Source organism: Spea bombifrons, chromosome 5 (assembly GCF_027358695.1).
Source record: "Spea bombifrons isolate aSpeBom1 chromosome 5, aSpeBom1.2.pri, whole genome shotgun sequence".
NCBI classification, from domain to species: Eukaryota; Metazoa; Chordata; class Amphibia; order Anura; family Pelobatidae; genus Spea; species Spea bombifrons.
In genome coordinates this window covers 75,917,736-75,934,150 of record NC_071091.1, presented here as the reverse complement: position 1 = coordinate 75,934,150, position 16,415 = coordinate 75,917,736, and the positions used below count along the sequence as shown (strand labels likewise).

The 16,415-nt window shown below is 37.7% G+C and overlaps 1 protein-coding gene across 5 annotated transcripts in view; it reads left to right on the top strand.

The window, feature by feature from the left end:
* Positions 1–16,415, top strand: part of PTPRM (protein tyrosine phosphatase receptor type M) — a 321,476-nt gene that overhangs the window by 203,842 nt on the left and 101,219 nt on the right. For 3 of the 5 annotated variants that reach the window (XM_053468204.1, XM_053468203.1, XM_053468206.1), the window contains exons 12-14: positions 8,833–9,103; positions 10,582–10,618; positions 15,581–15,655. In XM_053468204.1, the coding sequence (XP_053324179.1) occupies positions 8,833–9,103; positions 10,582–10,618; positions 15,581–15,655 (383 nt within the window). The remainder of the gene's footprint in view (positions 1–8,832; positions 9,104–10,581; positions 10,619–15,580; positions 15,656–16,415) is intronic. The other 2 variants (XM_053468210.1, XM_053468205.1) reach the window with 1 other exon arrangement.

Genomic DNA, 16,415 nt, shown 5'->3' with positions numbered 1-16,415 from the left:
CTCTCTCTCTCTCTCTCTCTCTATATATATATATATAATTATTATATTATATTATACTATGGATGAATTTATTAATAGAACAAATGTCAGGGTCCACCCTGCCTGCCAGGACTATGCAATCATCCTGGCTTGGCTACTTTCTCGATCCTGATTTGTGTACCGGACCCCGGTGTGTCCCAGACTTACCTACCTTCCAAGCCATGTGCCCTGCCTGAGGGCTTCTAAGCCGTTTGCCCTGCCTGAGGGCTTCCAAGCTGAAGTTCCTCTCCCAGTGGGCTTCCTGCCGTCTGCCCTGCCATTGGGCTTCCTGCCGTCTGCCCTGCCATTGGGCTTCCTGCCGTCTGCGCTGCCAGTGGGTCTCCAGTTCCATGCCTGTCCGGCAAGACTTTCTACTCCATGTTTTATGATTAACTGAATCCTGTTTAAGCTTTACTCCACTGTATATACCAGTCCTGGTCCTGTTCATCAATACAATCTATTCTTGTATATCAGCCTGGTTTGAGACTGTTATCTCTGAGACTGTTGTCTGTACTTACCTGTCTGTCGATATGCATCTCGGAGTACAGACAGAGCCTCAGATATCCCTTGCAAATAGGCTCCTACCCGACCTGCTGGCCCGGGTCCTGACAACAAATAATATTTGTAATATAAAGGGAACTTAGTGACTATTATTCACAGAATATTATTATTGAGAATGTACAAATAAATCTTCCCATGGTGCTTCCCATGGAGAGCTTGAAAGGGTAACACAGTGAGGAGAATCGTGTAATAACTTAAGGCATGTGTACAAGAGATGGACCCTGCATGTAGATAGCAAGAACAGGACATACCTTTGTATTAGGGATAACAATCGTTCTGTGCCACCTCATAAATGATAGGACAGTAGTGACAGGATATCTGTGGATGAGAATGGAGATGATTGTTCTCCTCTGTCTCAGAATCCTTTTATGCTATTTTGAAAACTTTGCATCCTTATTACATCCTTTTCAAATACACTTCACACTCAGGAGGACTAATTAAAAAAACAACAACAAAAATTAAGGGGAATGTAATGTTGTATCTGTTACTCTATATTTTGCCAATAAGAAGCAGAACTAAGGCACTACATCAGACATTACATACTATTTGACCCAAATGTGTCCTACAACTGTGGAAAGGAAATCATTCAGCAGTAACAATTGCTTTGAAATGTAACAACAGCAGTGGCCTAGTCTAGGCAGCCACATTCATGTTGTGATTGGTCATTCCCTGTGCCACAGTAGTCAACCGCTGAGCTCTTCTGTGCTGTCATCCATTTAAATTGAGATTTTCCTCTGTAATATATCATGTTCTCTTCTGAGGATATAACTGCTGACAGAATGTATTACAGTAACACAGTACCATGCTGGAAGAATAAAAATACAGCAAGACTGGATATTTCCTATACGGTATTGTGCAAAAGTTTTAGGCAAATGTGACAAAAATGCTGTAAAGTAAGAATGCTTTAAAAAAATAGATGTGTTAACCATTTAACAAAATGCAAAGTCAGTGAACAGAAGAAAAATCTAAAGCAAATCAAAATTTGGTGTGACCACCCATTCAAAGCAGCATCAATTTGCACAGGGATTTTGTAGGCATATAGTTAGGTGTATGATTAAACAATTATACTAAACAGCTGCTAAGGATCTTCAATTTAATATGTAAGTTGAAACACAATTATTAACTGAAACAATGTAGGGTTAAAACTGGGTGAGGCATACATCATAGCAAAACTGAACACAGCAACAAGACACAAGGTAGTTATACTGCATCAGCAAGGTCTCTCTCTCAAGCTCTTTTGAAGAAGCACAAATAAACTGGCAATGTTAAAGACTGTAGACAAAGTGATTGGCCAGTGAAACTTGGTGCAGTAAATGAAAAACACATCATGCTTACTTCCCTTTGCAATTGGAAAATCCAGCAGTGTCTTCAGTATTTGCAGAAAACTCTCTCAAAAAGTCTGGTCAGAAGTGGTCATCATGTAAAACTTGCTGCCAAAAAGCCATGCCCCCGATGTTGAAACAAAGCCAAGCAACTCAACTATTAACAAAAACATTGGAACTGGGGTGCAGAAAAATGGCAGAATGTAGTTTGTAATATTTGGCTGTAGCAGAAGTCAGTTTGCTCTCCGAAGGACTGGAGAGCGATAGAAGAATGAATGTTAGCAGGCAAAAGTGAAGCATGGTGGAGGTTCCTTGCAAGTTTGTGGCTGCACTTCTGCAAATGGAGTTGGGGTTGAAATGAATGGCCTCCACAATGCCGAGAAGTACAGGCAGATAGTTATCCATCATGGAATTCCATCATGGAGACGTTTTTTGGCTCCAAATGTATTCCGCAATATGACAACAGTTCCAAACATACAGCCAAAGTCATTAAGAACTATCTTCAGTTTAAGGAAAAACCAGGAGTCTGGGAGTACATGAAGAGAGCGAAGCAGATGAGGCTGCCTAAATCTACAGAAGTTTCACTGTATGTGAGAATCATCTGTCTTATCCAGATCCATGTTTCATTTCTAAAGATAACTTTGCCTTTGCAAAACTGGTTTGTAATGCAGAATATTCATGTATGTATATAACAAGGTCATTTCAGTTCTGCAACTGAGTAACACAAGTTGGCTTATCGGTTATGGTGGGTGGGTAGTCCTTCTCTGGGACTGATCATACTTCTTCCTATCTCTAGTCATACCCCCCAACACAAGTGCAACAATTTAGACATGTGAAATGTTGGGGTGTACTATGGTGATAAGACCATTTTTTCTAGTTTTGCACTAAAATTGCTTAAATACCTCTAGTGTTATGGACAAATTGTGTAGCTGTGAAACATGTAGCCAACTCCTGTGTATTCTGCATGAAAGGCTGGGTATAGTTTTTCACTGACTTAAATCATACCATATTAAATCATATTTTTTTATCTCTCTTCTACTCACTTTTTAATGAAAAAACTTCTTTATGCTGCAACTGCTGTAATTTGATATCCGAGACTATATTAAGTGGTAAAGGAATATTATTATTATTATTTATTGTTTTACATAGCGCCATCAAATTCCATAGCGCTGTTTATTTGATTCAAAAATCTCTTTCAGTCTGACAAAGTTATCAATCTTCATAACAGTTAAGATAAGCAGGTATTCGAGGCAATACTGGCAGGAACTGATGTAACACTCATTTAAAATCATAAGAAATGAAAACCTTGAACAATTACATTTCCTTAATATTTTAGTGCGGAAAACATTATTACATTATTATTCCTATTTAGGTCCCTAAATAAAAGCTACAGTATTTTCACAGAAAGTTGCACTGTTGCCATAATAACATGTTCATTTACATTGTATAGACATCACGGGGTGGAAATTAGACAGACAAAAGGATTTAGTTATTTTTCATTAGCACTTAGAACATTGATAAAGAAGAACAGAAAAGAGCTGCTTGACCTTTAAGCGTGTAAATTATTAAAGAGCAAATAGATTTGAGGTCTGGTTACTTGCAAATCTAATTTGTCTTATGGTGAAAAGATGAAAAGACATTTTGGGTCTGAAATTGTTCCAGCCAACTGTCTTTTTTTTCTGATGTAACTAAAGACTAAAGACAAATATATGGTAGGCATTTCACATTTAATGCAAAATGGTAAAATACTAATATACATTTGTGACAGAGAGTAGAGTGTAGCTCTTGTTTAACTAGCTTCCATTCTTTATCATAGATTGTTAGACCGAGGAGATACCTTAAATTGTTTTGAAATATGTCTGCTTTTTTATGATTAAATGATTACCAGCAGGAAAGAGAATCAGTTTAATGGCACCTTGACTAATGAAATCGGATGAAGGAACGGACTTCATTAACATTGCCATAAAGAATCGGCTCGGTGTGTGCGGGGAAAGACACAACATAATATGACTGACAACAATTGCAGCCCCTAGGTCAACAGATTAAGGAAGTTTATTGAAACAACATGAAATAAAGTTAAATTTTTGTCATTGCTAATCTACATTGCTGTATACAGCACTGTATGTTATGCTGAAGTTGAAAATATTTGATCAGTTGGACTTCCCCTTTAATGTTAGCGTTTATAGTTCGATGTACTGGATAATCGGCGTCCTCCTCAAGTTGATCCTTTGGTTTTAGGTATTTCTGTGTTTCAAGCCACAGTGGTTGTTGAGAGTCACAGAATATCCAAGGTCTCAAATCAAAGGTTATGCAAACATTCAAGTAAGCTCCATGTTTGCACTGAAAATGACAGAATAACAGGGCACTCTTAGACTGTTGGAAAGGTTTTAAATAGTTCCATAATTAGAGTGGGCCCAAATACATAATTAGAAAGAAAAAAATTGGGGAATTAGGCGTTACCATGAACATTTGGTGTGGAATCATGGAATTTACCTACCTCTATCCATGTCTGGTGGATGGCTAATCTTTTCCATGTATCCTTGCCAGGCACATCTGCATATTCTATTCATAAAACATTGAATTTTCTACGTTAAATAATCTTTATCTTCTTCATGTAAGAAAAAAAATTAAACTTGCACTTTATTTCTACTTTTCTACATCTCCTTGTCTTTCAATGCTTATTTTTCCCAACCCCATGTTTTCCCTCACAAAATTAATAAAGCAGAGCTATGTATTTATTCTCTCTGTTTCACACAGGAATGCTAAACCCGGTTAAGGACTGATTTTGCAGAACATTTCCCCAATGTCTGAATGACTTGTTTAGCATGCAAAACACTTTTCTCTCCCTTACGACCTTACCTGTCTATATTGTATGGTCCTTAGTCCTCAGTGCCATTAAGCATCAAGGAATGACATTTCTCCTCCGATATATAAAAAAAAATCTACAATATTTTCCCTCACTGGGACTCAAAGGCCCACATTTTCATCTTTCAGGTTCTCACAGAAGTAACACCTCTTGTAGTATCCCACATGTTGTGCAAATTCAGAACAAATACTATGAGACCTCCAATTACACAGTCTGTATTTAGTCATTATTTGTAAAGCTGTGATCACAGTCATCCATATGGCACAAATGCACATTTTATTGAAGCATAATAAAAATAGACATATTCTTGCCAGCATCAATCTCCCAGTTAGACGCTCACCTGGATAAATGTATAATACAAAAATTATAACATAGAGCAGTTATGGAGAGCTGATGTAGACAGTTAACAACATGCTTTCAATTAACTCCGGTGACAATCCGTGTAGTGGAAGAACAAACAGAAATATCTTCTTCTTCAAACTATTTCCCTATCATTCCTCAAACCTTTTTTCCTTGCTAACCACTGTAACTGTTTATTTTGTCATCCCCACCAGCATTTTTTTCTTCTGACCTTGGAAAGTTAGGAAAAATTCTAGGAGTACACCACACCTCTTTCTTGGCAAGAGAACTGGCAGCCTAAAGAGGCCTAAACAGCTGGAGGCACCTGCCCCAAGGTCACCCCATTGTTAGCAAGTTCACAACAGATACTGTATACATAGTCCATACTTAAACATACTTGATAATTGAAAACCTTAGGGTGGACCCCTAACTTGGCCGTTACTCATTTGGGGGGGGGGCTATGTTATGTACAACTTGGCACCCCTTTCATGATTGACCTATTTAATCACATGACTTTTTCATGTCAAGGTTGTCTACAAATTGAGTCTTAAATGTTTTGAGCTTTCACACTTTGTGGTACTGTGATTGCTTGAGTTTCCATTCAAGGAAAGAAGCCATAGCAAAAGTCTCAGAGTTAATCTTAATTTAGATTTAAACAAATGCAAATGATTCCATGCTGTGTAAATTATTTTTTGTCTTGTATTTGTAAAGTGAGTAGATTAATCAGTTTCTGCATTCAGAAGCTATGTTAGTAATAGTGATGTGAGGATAACCAGAATGCTTGCACTTTGTGGGATGCTATAGCAGTTATGTTGAAGTACTCTGGTTTAGAACATTATACTGTATGTCCCCAGGTCGTTCTCGTAGAAATTCCCCAATTTGTACCTGTCCTTAGAAACTGTAGGCTCCATTCACCAGTGGTACATCTAGGCGCAGGTCAACACCCTGCACTATTGTACAGAACTGGGATTTGACATTGTATTGTGTTAGATGGCACAGTGCAACCAGAGAAGCACGTATTTCTTCTAGGCCATCATAGAGAAGACCACTAAAAGGTACGGAGAGCTCAGTTGAAAAGTTAAAGCGAAGGACAACACCCCACATAAATACATCATTGCCACTTAAACACAGTATTTCTTCTGCTTGAAGGATTATTGTATAATATATAGTTGAAATATCCCTGGTCAATAGGAATACATGTTATGCAGCGGAATAGATAAGACGTTTACTTTATGCCTTTAGTGCTATGAATAGACTATATATCACTGAATTAATTCATTTAGGACCCAGTAGAAGATATCGGTTTTCTGTGTACAATATTCTGGAGCATATATTCCTTTGCTGATTTTTTGTTGAAGTCTGTAGGTATTTCCTATGTGGCTGGCCAGTGGTTTTATGGTCTTTTGTAACAAATCAAAATAAAGCCACTCACCACATCAAACTGAAATGTTAAAGTCATTTTTGTTTAAAGAGAACATTTTATCTCCTAATACCAAGTTGTGAGACCTGATTAAATGTTCATTTGAAACATGCATTACATGATTTAATGCATTTCCCAACTGGCCTTTTCAGTTTATATTTATTTTATTCCTCCTGAAGTACCTAGGATAATTACTTTTTCCCATGTTCAAGTCCACAAGATAATTACTTTTCACCAGAAATAGTTTCCAGGAGAAACACTGCATCAGTAATGTGCTTTCTGGGCTGGACCAAATCTCGGCATCAGTTTCCTAATCAGCTAAGCCAGAATGTACACGTTACCGTTTGTATGGGTGTTAATATTTAAAGAAGGTCTTGAGGAACACTTTACCACAGGGTCGGCATTTCACAGCCTGCCACCGCTTAATGAAAGCAGAACTACAGATCATAGAGCCAACAGAACACCTGGTTGGACAGATAGGCGGCTTAAGCTCAGGACAGTAATATAATCACAAAAAAGTGTTTGCTACTTTATTAACTAAAAAAGAGCAGAGCATGTTAACTATTATACGACATTTTAGTGGGATGTTTTATGGGTGTTTGTAAATGTACCTCAGTTTTAGTGATAGCAGAGCTATAAAAAGAATAAAATTATGAACTGTTTGAAAGAACCAGCTAAGAGCTGCACATTGATGTTTGTATCGGGAGCTGAAATCTTACTGTCAATGTCAATGACTAAATTACATGTGAAATAGAACATATGTAGTAGTCTACCATCTTACCTAATGATCTTTCCCTCAAACAATTGTAACATTTCAAATTAATCTACTTTAAACTTTCCTAAAAAAGCATGACAACTTGATTGTAGCGCAGGTCATGTTGCGCAGGTCAGTGTCAGAGTCATCTCAAAGGTGGGGGAAACGGGTTTTCTTTCAAAATGGAGGTTGTGGGTGTTACAAGAATAGGTAATATGGGTATTTAAACTCGTGGGGTTTTAGTGATTGTTTAAAGTAAGTAAATAAAGTCAATAAGTAGAGGTTGATAGAATAGGTACAGCATGAGTAAAGTCCTGGAGACATGAGTGGGGAGAAGTGATAGTGTCTGAGGAGAAACACTAGTCATAGCAAACATTAAGAGGGCAGTTAGGAGAATATTTGGTGTTAAGAACCAAGAAATAGGTGGCACTGTTCTGGTAAGGGCTCTTTAGGTGAGGGTCGGGAGTTTAGATATTATTCTGGAGGGTATAGAGAGCTAATGGAGCGACTGGCACAGTGGGACAGAAGATAAGGAGCAATAGGGTAAGTAAATAAGTATGGTAGATGTGTTGAGAATGGATTGGAATGATAAAAAAAAAGGATGAGTCCAGCTGTAAAGATTTGCATTAATCCATACAAGATATCTCAAGGAGACAGATTACAATTTTAGTAACCTCTTGTGTGGGGAAAGGCCGAATACAAGAGAGATTTCTTAGGTGAAGCGACAGGCTATGAGGGTGAAGGCGAGAGCGGAGTCAAGTGTAACACTTATAAAAAAGAATGTATTTTTACCATCATTCTAGTTTATTGTTGCTTTATGTGGCTAATGTATTTAAAAGTCAAAGGGTCAGCTCATGAGGAACACTGGCATATGACTATTATGTTTCAAATAGATATTGTGTAGCTCAGACTCTTCTGTTGCCTACCTATGGTAGGTCAAAATGTCTACACATTGTTCCAATACCTGATATATGTAAAATAAACATAACTTATACTTTTATGTGTCCTTCCTTAAATGGAATTGTGTTAACCCTATGTTCCCCAAGAGATGAGTTATGTATTGCTGTCTTGACATTCATCCATAATTCATTGCGCATACAGGGAGGTAATGTGGTTTCTATGCCATCCTTGACATGTGTCACCTCATCAAAGTCTAGTGCATTCCAGAAGCTGTCTGCAATATATCTGGGATGTGCAGAATGCAAGGTTAGCTTTTTGCAGGTCCTAGTCAAAGATTTTCTAAAATACATATTTTATTGGATATATACCGGTAATTGTAAATTTAGTAAAATATGGCACAGGAACACATGCTTTACAAGGGTTTTATTCCAGAGTAGATCATAAATTGATGCCCCAGGCTCCAATTTAATTACTTATCTGATGGACAGAACCCACCTGCTTTTCATGTATGGTGAGGACAACAAAAGGGCAATATTTATTTATACAGTCCTATAGCTTTTTAAATACTTATCACAATCTGAATATATGGTTTGCCTATTTCCCATCATATTTTTTTTCATTAAAATTGTTTTGTTGCTTCGTTTTTTTTCAGTGTTTACCAAATTATCGTTGAAGAACGTCCTCGGAGGACAAAAAAAACAACAGAGGTTTTGAAGTGTTACCCAGTTCCCATCCATTTTCTGAACTCCACGTTACTGAACTCTCAGTACTATTTTGCTGCAGAATTCCCACCAAGTGTTCTATCAACAGCCCTGCTGTTTACCATCGGTGATAATAAAACATACAGTGGTTACTGGAACGCTCCACTGCTCCCACACAAAAGCTACAGTATCTACTATCAAGCAGCCAGCAGGGCCAATGGGGTAAGGCTCCCGACACAAGATGTTGCTTCTGTAATTTCATGACACTTATGGGTATAGTTGTACTTGTCTGCTCTGCTGAGTAAAATTGTGTGCTTCTCTGAGCATTGCAGGATAATAAGCCGTAACTGAAAATAAGGATTCTGGTTACCTACTGAGCATGCTGATGTATGTTTACCTACAGTATCACTCACGCCGTCGGAGAAGCAAACGTACAGGACAGCAATGACAATAATATGTTTAACATTCATCAGTAACAGAATCTGAATAGCTAGTCACAATATTGTTTCAACATTTCGTGTATGTGATTATATTAATATAGTAAATAAAGTTCCAGAGCCATGATTGCTAATTATTTAGTTTGTATGTGTACTATTAAGTAAATGCACTATTAGCAACACCATTATTAGTACTGTCGAGCTGCACAACCATTCCTAGAAGTAAATCTGTAGTTATGGAGAATGTTGTTACATTTATAACATTTGCTGGGAACACTTAATTGTCATGTGATATACAACCAGATGCTCATATTTAATGCTTAGATTATCTAACTCCCTGATTTCTGATGACGGTCAATTATTTTAATGATGCTGTTTTTTGCTTGCAGTATATATATATATATATATATATATATTTTAAGATAAAACTTCCATATTTGCCACAAAAACATCAGCATCTTGGTAATTACATGTTCTAACTTCTAACCTTATTTGCAATAATGACTCAAACTAGCTTCGCATTTTTCTTTTCGTGAGCATTTTAATCTCTTATATGAACCTGCAACTTGAAAAAAAAAACTACTTAATTCTAAAGAAGTGTGTTATTTAAAATAAAAGCCGGCCCTGCATCACCCAGTAAATCTAATACTGGAGGCTACAAGTCTGAATGCAAGAAATAACCAGCGCAGGTCATTTATAGCTTAAGCAAATTTGGGCCAAGACAGATAGGAAAGCGAGATAGGAAATAGCATTCAGAATACAGCCTGAATAATAAGCAACTTCACTCGGTAGGATATCAGACCTCTTCTTCTAGGGTATAACCTCTTTGTGGTTCCTACAGTTTATTTGGGAAAATAAAAATATGTCGCTTGCTTGGCTATTGATAAAGTGATGAAATTCCTGCAGCTAGACAAAAGCGGCTAGTGACCCTATCCTATTTTGCATCGTTTGTTGTTCTGTAAGACTAAAGTTAGTGAATTCAGAGGCCCACATAGAAATGTGGACAAAATGCTCAATGTATCTAGAAAAAGCAGAACGCAGAATCTTGTGTTTTGATTTTAAACATTCCAAGGAAAAATTTAATTAGATTTTATTCTGTATAGCAGTTCCGCAACTTCTTTGCTCTAGCATAAATATTTAAATATGTACTTTTATATTTTGTCTAGTAAAGAAATTATTATTGCATAATGTTGGTTTCAGAACAAAACTGTGGACGGTCTTCACTTTCAAACATAAGTAATGACTCTTGTATTTCTGCCACAGGAAACCAAAATTGACTGCGTCAGGATAGCCACAAAAGGTATGTTAAAACATGACTTTAGTAGTTAGTTTAAATAAAATATTTATGTAAAAGAATTTCTAAAAAAAAGGAGATTATTACCAAACTGTTAATAGGCTTACAAGAAAACTAGGCACCAGGGTATAACCTTAGAAGTGGGGACTATTTCGAGTTTTCTACGGGTATACTTGTTTTCCAACCTATTAAACTGATTTTGCTTTATGTATATATATTTATATAGAGAGTTTACCCCTTTAGATAAGTGTAATGTTTAACCGATTGACAGGTCATATGAAGGGACTGCGGCTACGGTTAGGAGTCGGGGATAGCCATGCAGGGCAGGGAATGGGAAGAATAAGGGCAGGAGACTGGGTGGCCACAACATATGTGTAGAGGGGCTATTACCAAACGTCACCCCTCTCAAGAGGTTGAGGACATTCACCTGGAGCCTTTAATAAGCAGCTTCTGGTGAAACATTGTAACTTTATGGGCTCTAATAATTGATCACTCCTGGTTAAGTGATCCACTATTTTACCGTCGTGGTTTTATCTCTTTTCACCAAAGCATTTTGATTAATTAACACAACCAAAGTTTAGTTTATAGCTCTAGGATAATATTGAAAATGACAATACAATAATAATTTCAGTTTAGCAATCCCTATTCCCGTCTTTAGAAATATTGAATAGTTTCAACAATGCCTTACCAGAAATGTTTTTTCTTTTTCTTCAAAACTTGCAGCTGTCAGGTTAAGAAAAAAAAACGAGACTATTGTAGATTCCAGATTTCACCCCCTTTAATTATTCTCCTTAACACTTAAAAAGCAATTATTTTTGCAGCTGTTTTTGAGATTCATTCAACAAAGGAGATGACAATATAATTACTCTTTGTCTATTATATGACTCCAATTCTCATTATCCGCAAGCAGCCATTTGTTCTGCTGGCTGCAGCACATTTCCACTTGAAGAAATTCCTTTAAGTTGTGTTTGTATGCATCTGACAGGAATAATCCGTTCTCACGTGGGAATCGTGTTTGAAGTGCAGTTATCCTTATGAAGTTTACTTTACTTTTGTTTTTAGGGATTCACTTCAAAGTTCTCTTTCTCTTGACCTTCCAAACCACTCTGTATTTGACTAGAAAACATTCTGAATGTGTATATAACACGGCACTCTCCTTTACTAAAATAGTTCCTTGCCCTGCTTACATAGAGGCAAAGCCATCTTCTATAATACATTGTGAAAGCGGTGACACCAGGAAGATAGGCAGGTGGTTAAAGATCATAAGGGAGAGAGAGAGGGTAAAAAATGAGACATGGGAATTGTCATGTTTAATAGATGCTGTTGGTTAGATTTAGGGAAGCACTTTACACACTTTATATACAACACAACATATCACTGGATGAGCAGGCTTGGAATTACATACAGAACCTTAGGGGCCAAGAAACAAGGAGTGCATCCTATGACCATACCTGGGAACTTCTCGGCTCTGGCTACCCAGAGCCTTCCCTTGCGGGACGCGGCCAGGATGGCACACTGACGTCAGAGGGCGCTCCCGCTGACGTTGGTGGGCGGTCCCACTGACGTTGGTGGGCGGTCCCGCTGACGTCAGTGAGCGGTCCCGCTGACGTCAGTGAGCGGTCCCACTGACGTCAGGGGCGTTCCCGCTGATGCTCACCCATATTAGATCACTAGGACTGAGACATGTAAATACATGTGGTGGTACCATAAAATGTGGAATTTCAAGAGAAATATGCATTTCTGATCTATCCAGTGTGTCCCGATTCATAAGATAATTGATGTTTTCATTGCACAATATTGAGATCTTAATACACAATTTGTTATTCATCTAGTATGACAAGGAATACAGCGTTCCCTTTATTAAAATTGCTAGGTCATGTTTATTGTGTGACATTGTTGTTTACGATTTTCACCAGTGTAGTTCCAACAATACTTAGCACTGAACCTCGCATTTACTTTAGTCTGGTGTGTGTGAGCTGTACAAAGTTTAAATACATTTACTCTTTAGATTGGGAACCACATTTGTCTCTCTTTACACCCTGATGTCCCTCTTTTCAATGAGCTGACAATGTGTTTGTAAATTAAAATGTGTATATAAAATGCATCCATGTTTTGACCCTATATTCAGTTATATAAATAGCAATCAGTAAGTGACAAACTAGCATAAAAAGTTTCTGGAAAGTAAAGCCCTCTAAGCCCCCAACCCTCTCGTTTTAGATTATGACCGCTTGTTCTAACGCTTCTCCTCCTTTCAATATACTTCCCTCCTGTAACTTTGTTAAATCCCTCTATGTGCTTAAATTTACATTCCTAAATATGATATATTCACTTAACAAGTGATACTTTTATAATTCTATATTTATATACATAAGGTGTGCAAGGAGTTGAATTTGTTAAGAGAATATGTTTATAGGAGATGTAATAGCAGACTTAATCTTATAAAAAGACAACCTAGGTCATTGAAATAAATTGATGCATTGCTGTTTGTTTTACCTGCTCTCGAGGCATTATGTTTCAGGGATTAAAATGGCAATCGTTCAATCTGTTACAGTTACCTGAAGCAATTTGGTAGCTCTTAATATCAGCATGAATTGAAGAATGGCTCACTTTCCCTTATTGAAACCCCAAGGGGAAGCTTTTGGGTATAAAAAAGTACACATTGAATTCTGTTACTGGGATGCAATTTTGATTTATAATGTATTGCATGAATACCATTAAGAATAGCAGGAAGATAAAATGTTTATTATAGAATGAAGGATTTCTCCCTGAATGTGAAGCACACATTTTAGGATTGCATATTTTGCATTTAACCTTGGAAGTGCAAAACTCTTACCTTTTCCAATCAGATAACTAAGAAAAACCTTCTAGACGCCGTCTTCTAAATAGGTGCAAAGAGCCCCCTCCTATTCCTCCCCATTGAATGGTTTCAGTAGGATAGGGTGACCAAATGGCTCCTTTTAACCATTACCTGTGGTCGCATATAGAAAATGCATAATATAAGGCAATATAAGGGAGTTTGCCCTGAATGTTACATTTTATATAAGGCTCTTTCATATCCCCCAACAAATCGGGACACTTGTGTTGGCGGGTGTAGCTGAAGGTAGGGAGCAGCAGTGGTAACACCCAAGGAGGGGCATGACTGGGGCAGGAGCACCTGCCAAACCCCAAAAAAACACCTTGCAGTGAGTGTCGCAAGGTGGCCATGTGGGAGCTGTGGTGGAGAGCTCCTTGGGCTGCTCAAGAATTGGAATAGTGTCTGAAAATTGTCACGTCCTAGTGAAAAACAGGATACTTCGGAGGTATGGTATCTTCAGTTCAAAGGGTTTAAAAGCATATGTGAGATCTCTTGTGATCTCTGTGTCCCCCTGCTTGGATACAGGTGGCATAATAAATATCCTTTCTTCCTGACACCAGAACCATTAGCTGCTGCCATTAGTGAATCACTGCAGTAGAATCCTTGTGACAGACTTTTAAAGGAGTGTCAGGGTCGCTCATTTATTTAGTTCCCTGGTATGTTAATAATGTTTAACTCAAGGGGTTCCAATTGTTGCAAAGCTTTGCAAAGTACCTCTGCTAGCATCCAAGGATCATCATTCAGTGGAAATATGAACACCATAAGGATAGTTGATTCTTAAGGGCTATATTTTAATTAAGCAGAAGAATACAATTAATCCTATTCTTTTGATTGACCGTTCTGAGCTGCAACATGTTCCATCGATACAACTGAAATGGTTAACATGTACGTTGACAGCACCAGAGCATCCGATATCATCACTCTATTTGAACAATGCAGAGGGATATTTCAAAATGTTATGCAGCAGCCGTTTTCAGTTTAATTGCATGCAGATGGTAGATGATCTATTTCTCTCGCCTGTTGCCACATTTCTAATAGCACCCAGGCTGTTCTATGTAAATTAGAAATCTTTCAGTAAAAAAAAAGTCTGTCCTTAATTTTCTTGTGTGTTTCCTCACATCATTTTCCAGCTGTTACATTTGACCTTTTCATGTTTTTTTTTCTTTTTTTATTATAATAAACAATGACAGCCTAAGTTTTGATTTAGAACTAGCTTGAGTTATTGGGTACCTAAAGGGAAATGGAATTATCTGCTTACCTTTAACTTTACCTGGTTATTCGGTATAAAGAGGGCAGGAAATGTTTGTTCACTTTCACACATTGATATATACACATATACTATACATATAGGCTCTTATTGATGCCTTTGTTCTTTTATAATATTCCAAAGCACAAATGTCAGGGAGCAGAAACATTGTAATGAAATGACAGCCTGTACATAACAGCATTAGCCAAGGCCAGATTAAGAAGCTTTGGACCCTTGGAGGAATTACACACGAAGGGCCCCTTCTCTCGTTTTCCTGCCTTTAGCAAGCTCACCCTGGGTTTTGGTCTGGTCCAGTATGGCAGCGATGGGACCTTGATCACAGCCAGTAGGTCCCCAGCTCCTTATAAACTATGATTCCCAAAATCCTTTTCAAACTTGTAGGTTTAAAAAGGTCTGGTGCGTTGTAATTCAGCAACACCTTTGGGTATATTTCCAACATCATATGTTCGCATACACTTCAGAACAAGCATCACTGCTCCTATATGTATCCACTTTTAGGCAAGTTATGATGAACGTCTTCAACAACACTCCATAAAGGGATTTAACCGCATGGCCCTTCTGTTTTTGGTTGAGCATTACCTCTGCTGTGTCATTTTCACTAATTCTACAAATACAAGATACTGAATCATTATTCACTGCCTATTCTCTTCTCTTTCCCATACCCCTCTCTGTTTATGTAACAGCATGCTACTAATGCCTCTATGCAGTGACAGAAATGGTGGTGGTGTTTGGTCGTATGATGTTGTAGAGATTGAGATGCTAAACATTGACAGTCTTGTGGGCCTTGCTTCAGTCTGGCTTTTCTTTTCCTTATGCATGCTGACCTGGAAATCTTCCTTTGCCATAGCTGCGATAATCGTGACTCAGCTTACAACTCCATACATTCGCATCGCCCCTGCTGCAGGCGACGACCAGCTAACAGGTCAGACATTTAAATCCACGCCAGTCATCTCGCATTTCCTCCTGCCTCCTATGAGCCTCCTCCCTCCCATAATTCACTGTTTGATTTCACGTAGTGTGGTTGTGTGTCCACATAATTATTTTTTGGTTTGCACTTCTGAAACCCATGTTTCTAAATACATTTGCCATATGTGTTTCACCCCCATGTAACTCACTGCATGCAGTTTCTGTGTACTGTGTATTTTTTTTATTTACTGTTAACTTTGAATATTACATATACTTAGACACACACATATTAGGAAGGTGTGAAAAATGCTGTAGAGTAAGAATGTTTTCAAAAGGGCATGTTAATACATTACATTACATTTATTGTAATAGTTTATTGTTTATCATGTAACAAAATGTAAAGTGAGTGAACAGAGGAAAAATCAAATCAATTCTATCAAATCAATATTTGGTGTGACCACCCTTTGCCTTCTAAACAGCACCAATTCAAGGTACACTTGCACAAAGTCAGGGATTTTATAGGCGTATAATTAGGTGTATGATTAAACAATTATACCAAACAGGTGCTAATGATCATCAATTTAATATGTAGGTTTGAAACACCATCATTTATTGAAACAGCTGTGTAGGTAAAATAAAAATGAGTGACGAACAGCCAAACTCACTAACAAGGTGAGGTAGCTGAAGACAGTTTAATGTGAAAAGTCATAGGCCTTGGCAAGACTAAGCACAGCAACAAGACACAAGGTAGTTATACTGCATTAGCAAGGTCTCTT